A 21889-nucleotide genomic window follows, 5' to 3' on the forward strand; every position below is an offset into this window, starting at 1 on the left:
ATCACAACCACAATTCTCAATCTGCCCCTCAAAATTTTTTCTCTCTCCCAACCCAGATCTTATGAATACTAATGAAGAAAAAAAATCACCTTCTTGATGCTTTCTATGATGAATTAATTAAAAATTAATTCATGTCTTCAACTTCAGTAAGGCCCCAAAACTGATTAACAAACTCTCTTACCTTTAGCAAACAACCTCACCTCTTAATAAACAACAAAATTTAGGGCATCCAGAATGAGCTTACACATATATTCTTCCATATTCTAAGTACACATCTTCCACATGTTTAACCACATTTTCCTCCATTCTTTCACCCTCATGTTTTTCATGATTAGTTGTGTTGGGAGTCACTTCGGCTCCAAAGACTAACTTCCCCATCCCCCGAGAGCCATCCAATGGTGATCCCTGCTAACTCACATGATCCTTACCCACCAATCAGAACTTCCCCATCCCCTGAGAAGAGCCGTCCAATGGTGAGCCCTGCTGGCTCACAAGATCCTTACCCACCAATCAGACTAGCCCTGCTGGCTCACATGATCCTTACCCACCAATCAGACTAGCCCTGCTGACTCACATGATCCTTACCCATCAATCATAAAGCACCCCATGCCAACTGACAAACCATTCAACCATTAAACTGTCAAACTGTCAAACCACCCCCGGCTCTATAAATATGCAGAGCTGTTCCTCAACAAACGGGCATTTTCTCCGATGAGGAGCCTTGATCGTTCTTTCAAGTTGTATAATACTGAATGAGTTCCACACCAGGACTTCTGCCTTGAACTACCCCAGAGCTTTAGAGTCAGCACCAACTGCCTACTGTAACTATCTACAAAGATTTTCCACAGGAAACTCAAATTAATCAATAGGAATTGAGCTTATATTTCCCTTTATAAATTTAGTTCTATGTTCCTATCTTGCCTTATTAAATGAGCATTTATGCCATCACTCAAGTCAATAAACTGGGAGTTATAATAATCTCCTACCTCCTTTCCCCTTCTGCAAGAAAAGAGTCATAAGTGCTTGTGAAAGTCAGAATTCTAAGAAAACTGGAAAAATAACATGGTAATTTATAACCATGATCGCTGTACCCAGGTGTTCTGCCCTATTATTCTATTCCCTCCCCTTGAATAAAGTCAGGACTTTTGACCTGCTTCTATCCAATAAAATATGGCAAAGGTTTTGTCAATGTCATGATTACATTATATTAGATAAGACTCCATTTTAGCAAAACAGAATGAGAGAAATTCCTTTACTGCCTTTAAAAAAGTAAACTGTCATGAGGTGAGAGAGCAATGTGGCAATGAACCTTGCATTGTATCTAGGAGCTGAGAACAGTCCCTAAATGAAAGCCAAAAAGGAAACAGGGTTCTCAGTCACAAAGCTGCACGGGATAGATTTTGCCTCTGTTGGGTGAAGTCTTTATTCACCCTAATGAGCTTGAAAGCAGATTCTTCTGTTGGCAAGCTCCAGATGAGAATGAAACCCGGTCAACACCTTGACTTGCAACCTGGTGAGGCTTAACACTTAGCTAAGCCAGGCATAAATTCCAACAAGGACACTGAGATGCTAAATGTGTACTGGTTAAAGTGTCCAGTGTAATAAATCATTCTCTCTTCAGATACAATGTTTTATAAAACATGGACTCACATGAACTTTGGTAAGCTCACAGATGCTCATCTGATATGCTTTCACCTGGTGGGTGCCATCCTAGCACTTACAAGCCATAGATTAAACACCTAATTTATAATCTAAACACAAGAAAGTGGGGCCAAGAAAAAACAAGAGTTCCCTCTGTTGTATGCCAAAAGCTCATATTCTAGTTTCCCGTATGATGCAGACAGCTGTGCATAGATCATCAACACCAGAGATGTCTACATTCTTCAGGAAATACCCTATTCTCTATTCAGTGTCTTGAGAAAGCACTAATATGACAACACATGTAGAGACAAAATCCTTTTCATGAGATACCACAGAGCATGAAGGGGAGAAGAGAAGTCATAGTGGCATTGCAGAAAAAAACATTTTGAGTCCAAACAAGCTAATTCCCTGGAGAATCAGGCAAGGAGTTGGGCACCCAAGGAGATCTGGGCTTGAAAATAAATACCTGAGACAACAGAACGGTGTGCAGAAAAGGGTGAAGTCAAGTCTGCCCAAGGATCTCACCAGTGTTTACTGGAGAAATAAAATTATCATAAAGTTGGAGGGCTGGTTCCCCAACATCCAGAAGGAACGATTTCTCCTAAGTCTGAACTTATACACAGGATAACATAAGGGTTGGAGAAAATGGAGACTGATCATCAGTTTGAGAAGTAAGAAAACTAACTTTGTAGACTTTTTTTCTTACTTTTTTTCTTACTTTTCTATACAGATGAACTATAAGCATTTAATTCAAAATATTCATAAAAGAAACAAAAAATTAGAATAATTTGTTAAACTCATACACAATGAAATCCTTCTCTGCAAGTCTGAACCATCTCTATTAAAATAAAATACCCTGATTTTTATATTTTGAAGTACAATGCAATATCGTCAAATTCAAAAATACGATAAATTTTAACATCTGGGTGAAGTCACAGTCGAATACATGAAAACCTTAGGTATCCTATCATCTAGATTGATCTTATCAAAATAAAAAAGACTTGAAATTTTTCATTAGATATATCACAAATTAACTAGAAGATATTTTTATTTACCTGATGTTTCACTTTCTGCCCAGAGAGCTGCGGATCCAGACAAAGTTCTTTGCAGTTGTCCACGATTTCCTTGTTTAGACTGAAGATGGTCAATAAGAAATGGGATTGGCTGATCAGGTGTCTCAGTTATTAGCTTGGTCATTAATTCCTGAAGACAGAATGGAGCACACATTTATATCTAATAACCATAGCAAAGATAATAACAAACATTAAATTAGCATTTAATATTGTCAATCGTCACTGTTTCTAGGCACTGACTAATTTAATCCTAAGAATATTTTCAGGCAGGGACAAGTTACTGCTCTCATTCTGAGAGAAGTGAAGTATAGAGAACTGAACTGTCTACATTGCACAGCTAAAACAGAGCAAACCCAAGAAGTATTTGTGTATATTAATCTTTATTTCTCATAGTTAACCTAAATATACTAAAAATTTTATCTAAATACTTATTTTTAAAAAGCATCATCTCAGAATTTTAAGTTTTTGCTTACTGTTCTGAGAGATGCCATTACAAACTAAGCATTAGATAAAATTCACCATATGTCTTATATACTGTTAAGTTTTAGATATCAGATACCCCCCAAAATTTACTGTGTTAATGAGGTATATTCAAATCTAAAGTGATTAGGTTATGAGAGCTGTGACCTTATCAGTCCATTCTAGCTTGAATGGATTGACTGGGGGGTCACCATAGGCCGGGGGACATGGCTAGTGAAGGTGGGTCATGGGGGCATTCCATTAAGGGGTTAATTTTCCTCAGCTCCTCCCTCTGCCCCTCTCTGTTTCCTGATCCTGCCAGGAGCCAAGCAGTTTCCCCACTGCTGGGCCCTTTGGCCATGATGTGCTGCCTCCCTTGGGCCTAGAGCAATGGATTCAGCCTACCATGGACTGAACCTCCAAAACCTTGAGCCCCAGATGAACTTTTCCACCTTTAAGTTGTTCTCGTCAGGTATTTTGGTCGTGGTGACACAAAGCTGATTTAAGCATATACTAATGTCATTTTTCCTTCTTATCCACACATAAATATCCCAAAATGAAGAAAATTTTGTTGGAATGAAATAAATGGGTAATATGCAGAGATTCACAGAAATGAAAAAGTGTCTGAAATAGTCCCCAAACATTACAGAATCTTCTTTTTACAAAAATCTCTGATGAGTAAATCTTTTGGTCTCTTCCTCTGTGTATGTTCCTCCCTCTCCCTCTCTCCCCCTCCCCCCTCCCCTTCCCCTCCCCCTCCCCCTTTCCTTCTCCCTCTCCCTCTCCCTCTCCCTCTCATTAAGCAACAGCAAGATCTTTACCTGCGAAACAGGCCATTCCATTTTTAAATACCTCTAATGATACCTTAAATTGGGCCAAAATTTGCCCAAGGGTAATATCTACACATTGTTTTTTCTAGTCCGAAAGAGCAAAAAAACAATCTCCAATTTGTGGTCAATTAGAATCCCCAGATTGTTTGAACATGAACAGCTGTCAAGCCGCGGGTGCTGTGAAATTGGATTTGTAAACTCACAAGCACCACTTTTCAGTCTTATCAGTCACATTCCATCTTGTTGGTTTTAGCCTAGAATTCTGGTCTGTCAACTGTCATTTTATGTTCAGATTCTAGGAGAGGCAATCTAGTGAGCAGGCCTGAAAAATCAGATGTTAGGAATCCTAGTGGAAGGGGTACTAGAAATTGCCATACCATTGTCTTTTTGTTGATGGTGACCTCTTTCCTCCACCTTGAATGTTTTTCTCTCAGATGGCTGATGGTGATCCTATGATCTTTCAGTCTACAAGGATACTTTCTCAGCGAGGCTTAACCTTAACCAATCTTCTTAAGTCTTTATCATTTTATTTTCTTCACTGCCTTTTGTACTCTCCAGAGTCATTTTGCTAACTATTTGTCCACCTATTATCTCAGGGATGTTCGCTTACATTTATAACAGTCTACAAACACACAGATTTATCTGAGCAGAGCCTAAATGGTTTTTGTAGATGACAAGATCCCAAGCTGGTCTTAGAGATATGCATCAAATAATTCAAAGTATCTCAAAAAAATGTGCTGATTGAACCTAGATTTGGAGCTTAAAAGAGCAAGTGGTTTCTACCCTACATACACTGTAATGCAAAATATTTATAAGACAAATGTAATACTTTTTTTAGTCTGAAAAACAGGTAAGCAAACACCATTTAGTATAGTCTTATGTATTTCTGCTGCTGAAAAATCTCATCATTCGCATTATAACTAAAGAGGCCATTTGTCTACTGTTGTAATCATGAAGCACTGCAGGTTCAATTAAACTCCAATTATACATCAATGGCTGGAATTTTAAACATTTCAGATTTTGCACTTATGAGAGCGATGTATTACATTCTATTTGAGCTCATTGTACATTACAAATGCCATTAGAAAATGGAAAGAAAAGTAAATTGAAGTGAGGCAGAAAAAATAAGAAGTAAAGTAGGACAGAAGAAAAAAGAAATACATAGGAGACATTTAAGGAAGGACAAGAAAATATAATTTTAAAGTTCTTCATACTTTTTGAGGCCTGTCATTCCCAAACTTAGTTCTTCCAAGGTCTATCACTCCCAAATTTCAGGGAAATCTATAAATCTTAGAGTTAACATAAAACCACTTACTCATGACAGTTACCTTTTGCACTATTAATTAATCCACCAATAAATATATTAAGCAAAGAGAGACATGATATTTTAAGAAACCTATAATTTAGGGGACTTTCTAGTGTTATCTATAGATTATATAATGGAACCAATACCAGTCTAAAGACCCTGAGAATGACAACACCATCATAAACAATCTTGGGATCACCAGATTAATGCCATCCTTACCCAGCCTCCCATACCCACCCTTCACCAAGTTTTCTTTAAAAAAAGAACCAGTTACCCCAGAAGCACATCTCACTTTTCCCGCCATCATTTGTTTTATTTATTTATTTATCTTGAAATGACATTATCTTGACAAAGAATGCTTCCGGATAGGCACAAAATAATATGATATCTTGCAATATTAAATTTAATTTCATGGGTTTTTTATTGGGTCTTTTTAGTTATTCATGACAGTAGAATTCCTCTTGACATGATTATAAAAGCATGGAATATATCTTATTCTAATTCACACCCCAGCATCTCCCCTCCCCCTCCCCTCTCCCCTCCACTTGCTCCCTTCCCTCTATTATCTTTCTGCCATTTACCCATAGTTATTTTTTTTAAATTGATTTCTCGTGGATGTACATGATGGTGAGATTCTCTGTGCTGTATTCATATACGAACATAGGAAAGTTGTATCAGATTCATTCCACTGTCATTCCTTTTCCCATTCCTTCTCCCTTCCCATCAATCCCCTTTGTCTACTCTACTAAACTTTATTCCCTCTACCCCTTATTGTGGGTTAGCTCCCACATATCAGAGAAAACATTCCACCTTTGGTTTGAGATAACCCACATTTTCCCTTGAATATGTCTCTGCTTACCCAAATAAATCTTTGTCTGTGCCTCTGACTGGCATGTGCTGAAATTCCTTTCATGACATAATCCCAGGACGCCACTTGTCAAGTACCCACCCTCAGGAACTCTTCATTACTGTCTTCTGGTGACATCTCTCCTCCAGAGGCAGAGGGACCAACTAGACTATTCTAGTCACAGAAAGCCTGAGCACTAAGATAAAAGCAAAATTAGGTCAGAGTAAAGGGCTCCAGAATCACAGTGATTTCTCTCCTGAGACCGCAGAAGGTATCATATGCTTTTTATTAAAAAATTCCACCTTGAGGATTGGACGGGAAGTTCCCATATTTTTGTTCTTGTAAAATAAACTGCAGTTCCCCAAAGTTTTCCGCAGAAGATGGATTACACAGTCAAAATATGCCAAGTAATCTCTATTATATTTTAAAAGTATTATCAGTCTAATGACTAGTTTTGGCTACACTTAAATTCCACTAATAAATATTAGAGATTGAAGGCCCAGAACAATTGCAGTCACAGCAAAATTAAAACAGTTAATGTTTGCAATAGAGTGTGTTAGGCATCTGGGTTGGGAAACAGGGCAGTAGAATCCATCCTGGCATGATTATAAAATTATAAATCCATCTAGCCGTAGATGATTTTACTTACAAGAGGAATGATCCTGCCTCCTATTTAATCCACATATCCATTGGCATTAGAACTCAAATGATTCTGAGAACTTGAACTTGCACAAATCCCTTTCCTGGGCAAGAAAATGTGAATCCTTAGATTTGCAAAGATGCTCCTGGCAATAAAAAGATTGATTTCTTTCCACCCCTGGGACTTAGAGGCACAAAAATAGAACCGAGGGGCTGAAAGATTTGAGGAAGTGAGAATAGAGATGTGTAGTTAGAATGTTAGCAGGAAGTTTCACAAGAATCACTGACCAGAGGAAGAAAATATCTCAGAGCATGAAGACAGTCTCAGGCACACATTCTGAATACCCGTAGATGGAGTGTGTCCAGGAAGAGGCTCATCTGCCAGTCTTGCCATTGGTGTAAGAGTCATGACATGAAATTCCCTAGGAGATTTGTGCTCTGTGTCTAAGTTGAAAGAAAATAAGAGTGGCGATAGCACTTCTGCCTGGTAACAAAACGCCTGTGGACATTTTAGGCTAAATATTTAGGTATTGATAAAATGCAAGTATTATGATGTGTTTGCACTCACTGCCTAGATGAACCTGAGTCATTCGGGTTGCAATCAAAATATACTAGCAGTTGTTACCAAAAAAATGTTTAAATTCTAATTTAAACTTATCAGGCAATATCAATAAAATTGTTCATGTATGGAATATGCAATAGGTGATACAGGAAATGGAGGAAATGGTAGAAATTAGACACATAGGGTTTAAAATCAGATACACATTCCTGATCATTCATCTCCTACTTACTAGCTGTGTGACTTTAGGCAAGGTTATTAATCACCTTAACATCCGATACTCCATCCACTAGCCAGTCATGGTAGAACACATCTACAATACCAGAGGCTCTGGAAACTGAGGCAAGAAGGATTTCCAGTTCAAAGCCAGTCTTGACAACTTAGCAAAGTCATAAGCAATTTAGTGAGACCCTGTCTGAAAAGACCCTGGTGATGAGGTTCAGTGGTTAAGAGCGCCCCTGGATTCAATCCCCCATACCAAAACAATAAATAAATACTCCATGTACTAATGTGAATGATAATAGTAACTGCATCACAGGGTTACCATGGGGTAATGAGATAATGACGGCAAAGCATTCACAAAGCCCCTGAGTTATGTGTAGACTACCATGATGGATGATCTAACACTTCCTTCTAAGATATAACACTTCCTAGGGAATGATTTCCAGAATCTCCTTCATATGATCTAGGTCAGAGTTTCTCAAGGAGAGGAATTTGTAGGGGTCTTAGAAAGCACAGAGGAGCAGAAGAAATTATTCTCTAAAGTTAGCCGGGCATGGTAGCTCATGTCTGTGATGCCAGTTACTCTGAAGTTGACTGCAGGCAGATGTGACAGTGGATGAGATTCACAGCAGCTTCCCAGCATGTTTGTGGGAAACTCCACTGCAGCTTGGGATAACTTGAGAGCTCTGCAAAGCTCAGAAGTGCAGCAGCTTCCAGGCAAGCACTGGAGACCACCTGCTTCTGTGCTGCAGGCTGAGCTTCTCAGGGTCAGCTCCTCTGATCCCGGCTGACAGTCCCTTTGACTGCATCTGACTGTCTACTTCTCCATCATGAAAACTCAGTTTTACAAAACCCTATTAGGACTTGGATACACAGAGGGGGTTATCTCTTCCGACTTAACCACTAATGACATACCCACAAAGCTGTCAGCTACTATCTTAATGTGTACTATGATTTTTCAATATTTATATCTTTATATAATTTATTTATGTATGTCTGTTTATTACTACTATTATCATAATCATGCATTTGCACTGCTGTATGTGCAAAAACATTTTATTCTTTATTTTTTATTTTAATAACTGACTTTGTAATATAGTTAATTGCCAAATATAACCTTTAACTTCATAAATATACTATACATTAAAACAGCCCCCTGCATTGATATCTGTCACCTATTATTTTAATTACCCTTCCATTACTTGTAACACTTCAAAATATTACTTTTTAAATTATGATTACATAGGAAGATAAACATCATTTTTAAAAATTTGGAAGACCAACCTAAAGAACATGAATCATTAAGTAATAAGCAAATACAAATTTGTATTCTACAACATGTGAAGACTCCTGGAATTGAGGACTACTATATCCAGTAATGGACAGACAACCTGTACTATACAAAAAATGGGAATGACTAGTGAGACAAAAAAAATAAATAATAACTGGTAATAATGATTGTCTCAAAATGCACTTTAAATTAATTGTCCACTAAACAAAACCAAAACCATGAGTGAGTTGGTAGCTTATCACAGTGGTTTGTTACTAAAACTGAAATGAGTAATCAGGGGACAGTAAAAATTATTTTAGTAAAAGATGTACTTCATTTGTTGGAAGCTATAGAATCCCTTGTTTAAAAAGTAAACAAAATGTGCATAATTACATGCAGACACCAAATGATACATAATATTCTTGGGTGTTTACCCATCCATGAAGAGAGGCTCCAGCCTCCATGTGTTAAGAACTTTTGTTGTGGGTACACAGCATGGCATTCTGCCTAAAAATTTGTGACTTGAGGTTCAGTTACTTTTTTCTTCATTTGCCTGAGAGGTAAGTAACACTTCATATTCCTTTCACCCTCAGAAAAAAATTATCAGGAAAAAAAATTAAATCCATTTCCAAACTCTCAGAAATTTCTTGTTATGGGGCCTTTTCAAAAAATTTAATACATATGCAAGATATTGTACTCTTATTAAATAAAGGTAGTATTAATCACATATGTTATTACTCAGCACCTATAATTATTTTAAATATTAATAGAATATGGCACATTACTGTATGTAAAATGTTATTTTAGTTCACAACTGGCATTAGGATCTGATGACTGAATTGATTTGTTTTAAATCTGCATGTTTCAATTTTCTGTTTTTAAGTAGGCCTCTTAATTATTTGCATTTGAGATCAAAACCTTCCAAAATCCATCCCCACCCCTGCCACCCAAATGTATTTCATAACTAAGTAGGTAATGGACATTCAATTGTCAATAAATGTGAGAATGTGTGTTTGGTACTCAGTTGCTGTGAAATATCTTTTCTTCCAAAAAAGCCTATTCCCCCAATGGATAGAACTCAACTTGGTTTCTATCTGTACATAACCCATGCTTTTCTCTCTCATTTCACTTTTTTTATGGCAGTAAAAAGGAAGGCTTTTTCCCCCCACCTTATTATATCTCTAAGATTTAAGAGTTTTTCAGATGGGCACAGTGGCACATGCATGTAATCCCAGCAGTCTGGGAGGCTGAGGCAGGAGGATCTTGAGTTCAAAGCCAGCCTCAGCAAAAGTGAGGTGCTAAGCGACTCAGTGAGACTCTGTCTCCAAATAAAATACAAAATAGGGCTGAGAGTGTGGCTTAATGTTCAAGTGCCCCTGGTACCAAAAAAGAGTTTTTCAGGTTGGCAAGAAATGGGTTCCAATGCAGTATACAGGTTTCCATGCACAGTGAGAACAAGAGAGACATCTCTGATATTTTCCTGTCAGATTCTTCCATACCATTCAGAGAATTCAGACTGCTGTATGTCAGGATCATGCCCAAGCCTTCCCTAAGCCCACTTTTCTAGTTCCCAATTAAAAATGAAATTTCCTTAGAAGGCTGAACTCATCTGGAAAGAAAACAACATGAACAATAATTATTTGACATACTAATCATTTATTAAGCCTACCAGACACAAATGCCAAGTATTCTACATAGAATTAATCACTCAGTATACATGAAAGAATTGCATACAAGATGCAAAACAAGCTGACACTTTTACAAAGGTGCTTGTTAACTCCCTGCTTATTTCAGTTCAACCTGGTCTTCACCAGCCTACCAATGCTCACAGTCATTTTTACCTACGTTCATATCCAACAATGTATAGACCCAGGGAATAAGAAAATTTTATTCCTGACTTGTAAGTCTTTTGGCCCTTCTTAAATATGATTTAATAAAAATGTAGGTTTATTTTGCTCACTTATAATAAACCAAAAAGCATCTAATTAGCCTCATTGTACACTATAGAATATAATCCAGAGGTGAAAGTAAGAAAAATAAAAAATAAGTTGCTTTATAATAAAGATTAAAAATGAAAATACCACAACTATAAATTAATCATTCTTAATTCTAAAGCTAAACCATAGACATGGAATCCTGTCTATTTTTAATAATATGGTAAAATAATACATCTAGCCTGCAGAATTATTCAAATGACAAATGATGCAAAATTTTGTCTAATGCCTACTAATATTTTCTCTAATCCAGAGATATCTTCTCAGATAAAATTTTTGAAGATTCAGTATGCACTTTGATACTCCTCATATATAAAAAAAAAACAGAAGCTTGTAGCTGAATTAATAGGCAATCATAGAGGTCCCCAGTGAGAAATACTGGCATAGCACATGGAATTACTTTTAGTTAGAGAATTATATCAGAGCAACTTATGTGGTGTTAGGTGGAATTTTCCACATTTTCACTTGGAAATTACTCTGTAGGAGTACGACATAGGTGATCCTAGTGGAAATACTGAAACAGTTCAAAACTCAAGCAAATTAATTACATAAATCCACAATGGAGGTAATAGATGTATATAGAAACTGTCATAAAAAGGAAGCTTTCTCTCAGTTGAGTAAAAATTATTTTTGCTTCTTATCATTCCTATAAAATGTGTAAATAAAATAGGGTAACCAGCTTGGCAGATCATGAGAAAATTTCATAGCGCACACCCAGCACCTCCTTTCGGGACTGATGATCTGAGGAAAGGATGTACATTTCTGTACATGGATACATTTCTGTATTGCAAATTGCTGATAAATACAGTGGGCCATCTTAGGCAAACACAAGTACACAGTAAGTCCTCACTCTGATTGCAGGCATCCTAGAAGAGAATTTGAAAAAATACTGCAGTTAACAAGAAGCTATAGATGGGGTACTTAAATGACCTAGATTTATATTCTGTTGTATGAATTTAGTTACTTATTTCTCAAGGCCTTAGTTGTCTCATCCCTAAAATTGGCAGGACAGTGTCTACTTATCAGTTTGTTGTCCAGAATATACTAAAATATATAGCATACCACTTGGAATACAAGACCATATTTCATAGCAGTGGGAGTTCCCGTTTGGTTTCCTATAACAAAAGAAGATACAGGGCAGAGGGCTGGTTTGTTTGGTCTCTCCAGATGTTATATTTTTCAAGATAAGTAAACATTTTGTCAAGTTGGCATTCCTCAAGACAATTCAGCTGCAGGCAATTGCAAGAGCAAATTTTAGAACTGTTAGCTGGAAATAGCATGGCCACCCTTTTCACAATGATTGTTTCAGTCTCCTAAAATTAACCACTCTCCAGACCTTTATGACAGTCATCTCTATGCTTTCATTATACATTCACCACCTGACTGAGAGGTTTTCTGAGGTTTTTTACACCACCAAGAACCAACTCTGATGCTACAGACACCACCAGGGTGCTCAACAATTAAATTCAATTCTGAAACTCTCTATCTGAAATTAGCATCAGATCCCACAAATTTAAGGACATAGGCCCCCAAACCTGCCCCACTTCAAATGGCAACACCAAGTGCCAGGCCACATGCATTTTTAATGAATTGGTTATAAATAAAGAAGATTGGAAATACCCAAATCCTTTAATAGTAGAATGAAAAAAAATAATCCGTGTTATATTCACACAGTGAAAAACTAAACAACAATGGAAATGAGTAGTATTGGGGATGCAAATCAAGTCAAGATGGCGCCTGGCAGTTTGCCAGGAGGAGTGGTTTGTGAAGCAGCCCAGCGAGCCATTAAGATGGTGAGGATTCCTTATTGGCTGACTGCTGTATCTAGATGATGTTAATTGAGTCAAGCTGTGTGTAATCCGTTAGGTATATATACCTCTGCTGTCCCTCAATAAGGCGGTTCTGCTACCTTAGAAACCCGCTACTTTGAGTTCTCGCTCAGTTCCCGCTGAGTTCACTCGCAATAAAGTAGTTCCTGCTTCAAGTGGGTTATGAACTCCCATTTTTACCCCGTATACAGATTGCAGAATCACATCGGTTACACATCCACATTTTTACATAATGCCATATTAGTAACTGTTGTTTTCTGCTACCTTTCCTATCCTCTACAACCCACTTGAATCTAAAGTATGAAATATGATATGTCAAGAGCTATGTAATGTTTTGAACAACCAACAAATAAATAAATAAATAAATAAAAGTAGTTCCTGCTTCAACCTTCAAATTGCTTGTCACCTCTCGGTTATTTTGCCCAGCCGGACTGCGCGGCAGAGTAGTACTATAGTTGTACTTCATAACATGGGTAAATCCCAAAAGCATAAAGATGAGCAAAAGAAGCAAGACATAAATAACACATGCTGCCTGTGCTTGTTTTTTTAATGTCCAAAATAGCCAAAAATGATCTGCAATGTCTGAGGCATGGTATTCTAGAAAAATGTTAGATCTCTGTTCACAGTTCCTAGCACAGAGTTCCTAAGATCCTGGAAAATTCCTAAGTGATCAAAGTGATCAAAGCTTCTTTTGTTCTAAGGAAACACACAGTGAGGTTCTGCATGGATTTTAGAATACTTGATACCACTATCACCTCTGGCTTGTATTTTTATTGTTGCACATTATAATTCTACTTCTTAATTTTGTACCATTAGCATTAATTTAGATATGTTCACATATTTACAATTTTTATTGCTCCTATTTCTTTCTTGATTTCCAACTATCCTCCTGAGATCACTCTCAACAACATAAGAGAAAACTTCTTATATTAGTGGTGACAAGACTCTGTTTCATTTCGCACAGAAATATTTTACATGCTTTTTAAACTGGAAAATATTTTAATTATATCTAATTATAAATTGGGATTTCTTTTCTTTTTGTTACCCTTTTCTTTTCTTTTTGGAGGTGATGGTTAGGGGTGGTAGTGCACACCTGTAGTCCCAGGTGCAGGGGAAGCCAAAGAGTTTGAGGCAGCCAAGGCAACACAGTGACATCCCATCTCAAAAAAATTTTTTTTCCTTTTTTGAGAAGTTAATCATATTTCTTTAAGGAATATCTGACTTTTTTCAGAGATTTCTAAAGATTTTTTCTTTTCATTATTTTTGTTTGTAGTTCTTTATTTTAAAATAACCATAAATTTTTATATAGGAAGTTGCAAAGAAATATACAAGGAGGTTTTGCATACCCTTCACTCAACTTGCCCCAATGTTAATATCTTGAAAATTTTAGTGTAATATCAACACTAGGAAACTGGTATCTGTAGAGCTCATTCAGATTTCAACAAGTTACAAGCATCCATGTCTGTGAGTGCATGGACGTGTGTAGCTCTATGCAATTTCATGGTAGTGTAGGTAGGAATAACCACTTCTACAAGGGATGATAATACACTATACTAGAATCATATAATTCCTCATGATATGTTATAGTCGTGTCCACCCATTCCCCTCTTCATTTTTGAGATCCAGCAACCAATAATCTGTTTTCATGTTATTTTGTAATGTTATATATAAAAAAGTATATATCACTTTGAGAATTCTGTATTCTACTCAGCATAATTTTTTGAGGTTCACCCAAGCCATTGAGCATATTAGAGGTTTATTTCACTTAATGCCGACTCATATTCATGATGTAGATGTTCCATAATCTGTTTAATCATTCATTAATACCACCAAAGGACATCTGTTTAGTTTGTGGGTTTTGAAATATAATGCATAATTTTGCTATGGACATTCATTTAGAGGCTTTTGTGTAAATAAGAATTTTCATTTCTCTGGGTTAAATGCCTAAGAGTACAATTGCTGAGTTGTATGTTAAAGCCATTTTTAGTTTTAAGAGAAGCTGACAAACTATTTTTAGAGTGATCATACAATTTTACCTTCTCATTTGCCATATAAGGGTCATTTTAGCCATTCTTTTATGTTTACAGTGACATCTCATTGTAATTTTAACTGTATTTCTCTAATGACTAATAATGTTGAACATCTCTTGATGTGCTCATTTGTCATCTATGTATCTTCTTCAGTAAAATGTCTATGCATGTTTTAGACCCATGTGTCTAATGGGATTATTTATTCATTTAATAAGTTTTAAAAGCTCATTACGCATTACAGATAATACTGCTTTGCTCAATATGTGTGATTTCAGAATATTTTGTTCCATCCTACGATTTCACTTTTTACTCTTATTATAGAATTTTTCTTGGAGTAAAAGTTTTTAATTTTAATGAAGTCCATTTTGTGGTTTAGAATGTGGCGTCCCTCAAAATCTCATGTGTGAGACAATGCAAGAAAATTCAGGGGAGAAATGATTGGGTTTTAAGAGTCTTAACCCAATCAGTGATTTAATCCCCAGATAGGGATTAACTGAGAGGTAACTGAAGTGGTGGGGTGTGGCTGGAGGAGGTGGGAATTGGGGTGTGGCTTCGGGTATGTATTTGTATCTGGCCAGTGGAGTCTCTCTCTGTTTTCTGATCATGACATGAGCTGGTTTGCTCTGCCACACTCTTCTACCATGTTGTTCCTATCTCACCTGGAGTTGGCTGTCTATTAACTAAGACCTCGGAAACTGTGAGTCCTCAAATAAACTTTCCTCCTGTACAATTGTTCTGGCCAGACCTTTTAGTCAAGAAAGAGAAAAAGCTGACTAGAACAGTCCCGCTTTTCAATTTTTCCTTTTATGGGTTTTTGGGTGGTTTTTTTGGCATCATATATAAGAGCTCTTCACCAAATTTATGTCTGGAATATTTTCCTCTGAATTCCCTTGTACAGTTTCATAATTTTCTGGTTTACATTAAACTCAATGACTCAATTTGAGTTAATTTTTGAATATGGTGTCAAAGCTCAAAGTTTGAGGTCAAAGTTCAATTTTTTGGCAATAATGTTCTTTATCCAGTACCACTTATTGAGAATACTATCCTTCCTTCATTGAATCACTTTCTCTTCCTTTGTCAACAATTGATCAGCCTATTTGTTGTGTATCTATTTCTTGGTTCTCAATTTTGTTCTACTGATCTGTATGTCTACCTTTCCACCAGCACTAAATGTCTTTGATTTCTGTGTTCCCATCTTACACTTTAAAATCAAGCATAGTAGTCAGGCATGGTGGCACACACCTGTAATCCCAATAACTGTGGAGACTGAGGCAGGAGGATTGCAAATTAGAGTCCAGGCTGGGCAACTTGGTGAGATATTGTCTAAAACAAAAAATAAAAGGGACTGAGGGTTTAACTCAATGATAAACTGCCCATGGGTTTAATCCTCAGTTTCAGAAAAACAAAATGAAACACATGGCGTTTGGCTAGCTCGCCCTTCTGCCTTCTGCCATGTGAAGATGCAGCAAGAAGGTCTCACCAGACCAAAGACTTGTCTTGACCATGGTCTTTCCAATCTCTAGAACTATGAGATATAAATTTCTGTTCTTTATAAATTACTCAATTTTAGGCATTTGGTTGTAGCAGCTCAAAACAGAGTAAGACAGGTGCTTCTGAAAAATCTATTTTCTATTGTTTTTTTGTTAATATCCTTTTTTAGTTGTAAGAGAACACAATACATTTATTTTATTTGCTTATTTTTATGTGGTGCTGAGGATCAAACCCAGTGGCTCATACATGCTAAGCAAGTGCTCCACCACTGAGCTACAACCCCAGCTCCTCTCTATGGTTTTTTTTGTTTGTTTGTTTTTGTTTTTTTTTGTTTTTTTTTTTGCCAAACCTTCACTATTGAGTTAGAACAGTTAGTTTGAGTCTATAGTAGTAAGTTTTAAACTAGCCAGTATCACTACCAAGAAGATTAAATATTATCATATATAGCAAGGCATTATACTCCCCAAGATATCTGTGTATTGTTCAATCAAGGATCAACAAGTGTTCTGGAAATCCTATGATGGTTACAGGCTGTGACTTAGATGGAAGGGAATCTGGACACTCAGCTTAAAGCAGTGTCCACTGGGGCAGAAAGAATGGCAGAGGTTATGAACACCAAATTCACTGTCCTTCCTAACTCTCCCCTTACACCATAAATCCCAAGGGTCCATATGTGGCAGAATCCATAAAGAGGAGCTTGCAAGGGATGCTATCACACCACTCGGATGCTGGCATTCTCAGGTGGTATCTCACATAGTCCAGCAGCACCTGGACTATGTGATAAACAGGCTGCCAACTCTAGGAAGCCCCTGAGGACAGAATAAGGAAATGGGGCAGAGCCAAAGTCTTGCCAGAAGTACTGGAGCTGCTTCTCCTTGGCTCTGCTGGTTGCTCTGAGTGTAACCTATTATTAATGTCCAGCAGTAGATCATTTTTTCTTTTCTTTCCTCCTTTATTTTTTTGTGATAGGTTATTCTGAGTTTTCTGTATTTATTTTATTTTTTAAAAAAGCAAAGTGACCTTAACTGATGTATCCATGAGCATACATTTCTGTTTGTGATGGAAATGCTGCTACTGAGAGTAAGACCCTACAGACCCCTCCTCAAACTTGTCATAGTCTGTGGCTGAATCTGATTGAGCAGAGCTTATCTCCACTGGCAGTTATTTCAATTTCCCCTTGGGCTGTCACTCTGACACCTGATGCTGTTGGCCAAGTTATTTAATTATGCCTAGCTTAGTATACTCATCAATGACACGGGATCAATAACCTTCAGGGGTGTAATGAACTCGTCAGAGTGAGGGTCCAATTTCCAGGAACTTTACAAGTTGCTTGAAATCTCAAAAACCATTCTTAACAGTCCAAGTTGGGAACAGTTCCAGCTCAGAAAGTAGCAAACATTCAAATCAGGGTTCTGCCCCATCTTCCACAAAGTCAGCTGTTAAAATTAACCTGCCCAGTACTAGTCACATCAATCCATCCGTGATCTGTTGAGAGGATTGAAAGATATAATTATATAAAGCAGTACCTGATCATAGAAGTCCTTCCACACTGACAGTTATTTTATTGATATTAACATTGTTTACGTAAGAGGCATTTAACTTTTTGTTTTCTTTCTTCGATTTTCCTAGTTATCCATCCCCACTGTATTGCTTTCCTGGGGCTGCCATAACAAAGCACCACAAACTCAACTGAGTGGCTTAAATATGTTCAGGGAGATAAAAGGCAATATTAAAGTTCAATAGAAAACTACTACTACTGCTAAAACTACTACTACTACTACTTTTTTTTTTTTTTTTTTTTTTTTTTTTTTTGGTACTAGGGATTAAACTCAAGGGAATTCTATCACTAAGCTGCATCCCCAGTACTCAACACCTCTCACTTTGGGGACAGGGTCTTGCTAAGTTGGTGAGGCTGGCCTCAAACAATCCTTCTGCCTCTGCTTCAGATTCCCTAGTTGCTGGGATTACAGTCAAGTGTCACCACACCTGACTTCAATAGAGAACTACATGAATACACAAAACTAAAATATACCTTAGAAGATATTAAGAACTTAAAATACAAATTCAATAGCACGATTAAATGAATTAAATAAAATTTGGAAACTAAATGACAGGTTCAAAGAAAATATTAATAGTAAAATACACAGAAACAAAACATGCAAAGAATAAAAACAGAAGTAGAATTGATGCACTGAGAAAGCGTAATGACTACTTAATTGAGGTCCCAGAAGTAGAAGACAGAGAAAATGGACAGATATTTTAAGATATAATAGCAGAGGATTTTCCAAAACTGTGGAAAAATCCAAAACATAAATTCACAGATTTAAAAAAAAAGAGTTACAAGTAAAATAAGTTTAAAAAGAAAATCTACATATAAACACATCATAGTAAAATTACAAGTGAAAAAAAACAACAACAATAATGAAACTGTGCTTCAAGTTCTGCAACTAGAGTCGCTTTCCCTGCTCTTTTCTCCTAAATATAACTAAAGCCCTTGGGCATTATTCAAAAATGATAAAAGGACTCTGAAATCTAGATTGAAGAAGGTAGGAAGAATAACAATGTGTTGAGTCCCTGTGTTGTCTTTTATATACCTCATACCCTGAAGGGGACACCAAAGAGGTTTACAGCCTGGAACCACCAAGCACAGACAAAACAAAACAATAAGAACAGAAGAACCAGAAAACTCTAACAGACACCTAGTGGGTCCCCTAACCCCTGAAGTGCAGCCAAGCACAGGTGGGCAGTGTGATCTGCCAAAAGCAGCATCCCAAAGCCCTAGGTTATTCAATCCCTGCTGCAGAATCAGGGAACTGGTTGGGGGTCTGATGTTCCCACTGTGGCAGCAGCAAAGCCCCAAACTGAACAAACCCTGGCTCCACAAATCAGGGCTCCAGTAGGCAGTCATTCACCTGCAGTGGCAGCAAAGCTCTTTGTCTCCTTGCACTCCCCAAAGAGCACAAGAAGCCCAAGGACCAGGGTCTCTTCCTTCTCCTACCCCATCACTCACTGATACCAACTGATGCAGAAAAGAACTTTAGGTCCAGAACTAACTAGAAGAGAAAAGCAGACAAAAATAGCACTGAAAGGCCTCTTCTGAAGCCAAACTGTCATTGGAACTAAAGCCTAAAAAAGCAGGCCAGAACTTATACATGGTGCAATTGCCTGCTAATATAAATTACAGAGGATCATTAAATAGGATTAAGAGTCTCCCAACATATTAACCAGAATGTCCAGTATATTCTTTTGATCACTTCTCATACTGAGAACTAGGAAAACTACAATCTGAATGGAAAAAGACCTATTCAATGAAGCCAATATCTACAAGGCATGAAAAGATGTTAAAATGATCAGGCCAGGATTTTAAAGCAGCTGTCATAAACGTGGTTAAACCATCAATTATCAATCCTCTTGAAACAAATGTAAAAGTAGAAAATCTCATTTAAGATATAGAAGTTATTTTTTAAAAAGGAGCAATATCTGTCTCTCATAATTCTAATATCTCTAGGCTCTCCTTGTTTAATTTTATTGTATTAATTTCTGGCTCTTCTCAATGTTGTGCCTGGTTATATTCTAGTTGTGAGTCAGATGTTGCACTTGATGGTTTTTTTAGGAATAATTTGAGCCCTGGGATGCTATCAGCTTCCTCCAGAGAGTAGGAAAAGTACTGAATATCTGTAGACACTAACAATCCATAATCACTTTGAATCAATTTAAAGAATTTAGATTTTTGTGGAAATCCAGATGATTCATATCTTGGATGCAGTCTTTGTGAGAATCAGTTTCCTGTTTATTTATTACTTGGGGGACAGGGAAGTTCTTCTGGGTCCCAGTCCAAAGTGCAGGGGTTTGCTGGGTCCTGACGGGCAGTCCCTGGGATCTGACTGCTGACCTTCCTTGGGAGGCTTTCAAAGCACTTGAAAGGGCCAGTCATTTCAGTGGGAAAGTGGCCCCTAGTGCAATGCTCATCACCCTGGATTTCTATCTACTCCTGTAAAGAATTCTGACTGTCTGAGTCTCAACTGTTTAAATTCCCAGGGAAGAGACATAGTTCATACATCAGCTGTCTAGCTATAGTCATCAACTGAGGCCAAAGCATTAAGACCATGTAGAACAACACAGTTTCTTTAGTAGCCATGTGAACGTTGAAAGTGGAAGTTTATTGGAAGAAAAAGGAATGACCAACAAATGATATCTCAGATACTGACTGCATACAGCTACAAAGAAGTGATCTTGACAATAGGAAACACAGGGAATTAAAAAAAAACAGCTCTAATCATTGCCACTATGTCTCAAACAGTCAGACATAATAGGCATTAGAATAAAATTACAAATACAATTCTAGATGAAACTCATCCCACTGTATTAAACCAAAGAGTTTTATCAATGCAGCTCTCTGTAGAGTTCTTGAGGTCAGAAAACATATCTTAGACATCTTTGTTTCCCAAAATCAAAGAACAGCTTCTGGCAAATTAGCTGAAGGAAAGAAAGAATAAATGAATAAAAGATAACCTTATGTAGCTGCATATTACCTGGAAAAAAATACATTCCCCTTATCATGGCAATGAAGACCACATACTGTTTCAACCTGCAGTTTCATCTCTTATGATAATAATCTCTAGAACCTATAGATAATAAGGTTTCTCTTGATACTTCTTTACCTTTCATATCACATGTTTTTAGTAGTCTCTTATATCAGAATAAACCATATTGACATTGTCCAGAATCAGAGAGCCCATGCTCTTGAGAGGAGGTAAGCATTAAAAAAATAATCAAATTAACAAATAATATAAATTATGTATTCAGGAAGATTCTATGAAAAAAAAAGGCAGAGTAATGTATGATAGAAAAATAGAGGTGGGATATATCCCATCGGGTGAACAAGAAAGCCTTTATGAGGAGGTGATATCTAATCTAAGGCCCGAGGATGACACTAGAACCAGACATTCAAAAAACTAGCATTTCAGACAGAATAATAAATGCAAAGACTCCAGGGCATTGAGGAGCTTGGTACAGTCTGAGGAGCTGTCAAAATGAACGAAAGGATGCAAAAAGCACATGAGTTGAAGAGGTAGGAGAGGCTTGACCTTGCACAGTCTCTCCACTAAGACACTGAATCCTGATTATTACTTTGAACATATTGCAAAGTCAATGAACAATGTTAACAAAGGGAGCAACATTGACTTACCCTTTTAAAAGCTGTGCCTGGAACACTACATGAAGGTCAAGAGAAGATGCAGAAGAGCTGTTCAGAGACTATTTATCTGTCGTGATGGTATATGAGAGTAGAAAACAGCGGCTTGACTTTGTACAAATTTCAGAAGGGGACCTGATGGAGAGAGAGAGCCACCTACAGAACAAGACTACCTAGGAGTAGGGGTGAAACTGCTGAGCTGATGTTGGTTCCACCCACCATGACATGAGACAATGAGCAGGGGACGTTTAGGGCAGAAGAACAAGAGTCCCAACTTGGGCATGATAAAGGGGGTTGTCGAGGGGCCAGTTAAATGAGATATGTAGTGATTTTTAAATTAATGTTTGAATGCTTCCTTTGGAATGGCTGGTTCTATATATTTGTTTAATAAATGTTTATTGAACATCCACCATAAATGAGGTACTGCATTCCATAGATAATAAACAAAACAAAAAATATCCTTGTTTTGCAGCTGATGGTATTGCTCTCTGAATTTCTTCTCCAG

The 21889-nt window shown here is 37.2% G+C and overlaps 1 protein-coding gene across 1 annotated transcript in view; it reads right to left on the reverse strand.

Annotated features, from left to right (window-relative positions):
- The window catches only part of C16H8orf34 (chromosome 16 C8orf34 homolog), a 155879-nt gene that overhangs the window by 84284 nt on the left and 49706 nt on the right, over positions 1-21889 (reverse strand). The window contains 1 exon segment of the mRNA XM_076836055.1: positions 2697-2844. Within this exon segment, the coding sequence (XP_076692170.1) occupies positions 2697-2844 (148 nt within the window).

This window comes from Callospermophilus lateralis, chromosome 16 (genome assembly GCF_048772815.1).
Source record: "Callospermophilus lateralis isolate mCalLat2 chromosome 16, mCalLat2.hap1, whole genome shotgun sequence".
NCBI classification, from domain to species: Eukaryota; Metazoa; Chordata; class Mammalia; order Rodentia; family Sciuridae; genus Callospermophilus; species Callospermophilus lateralis.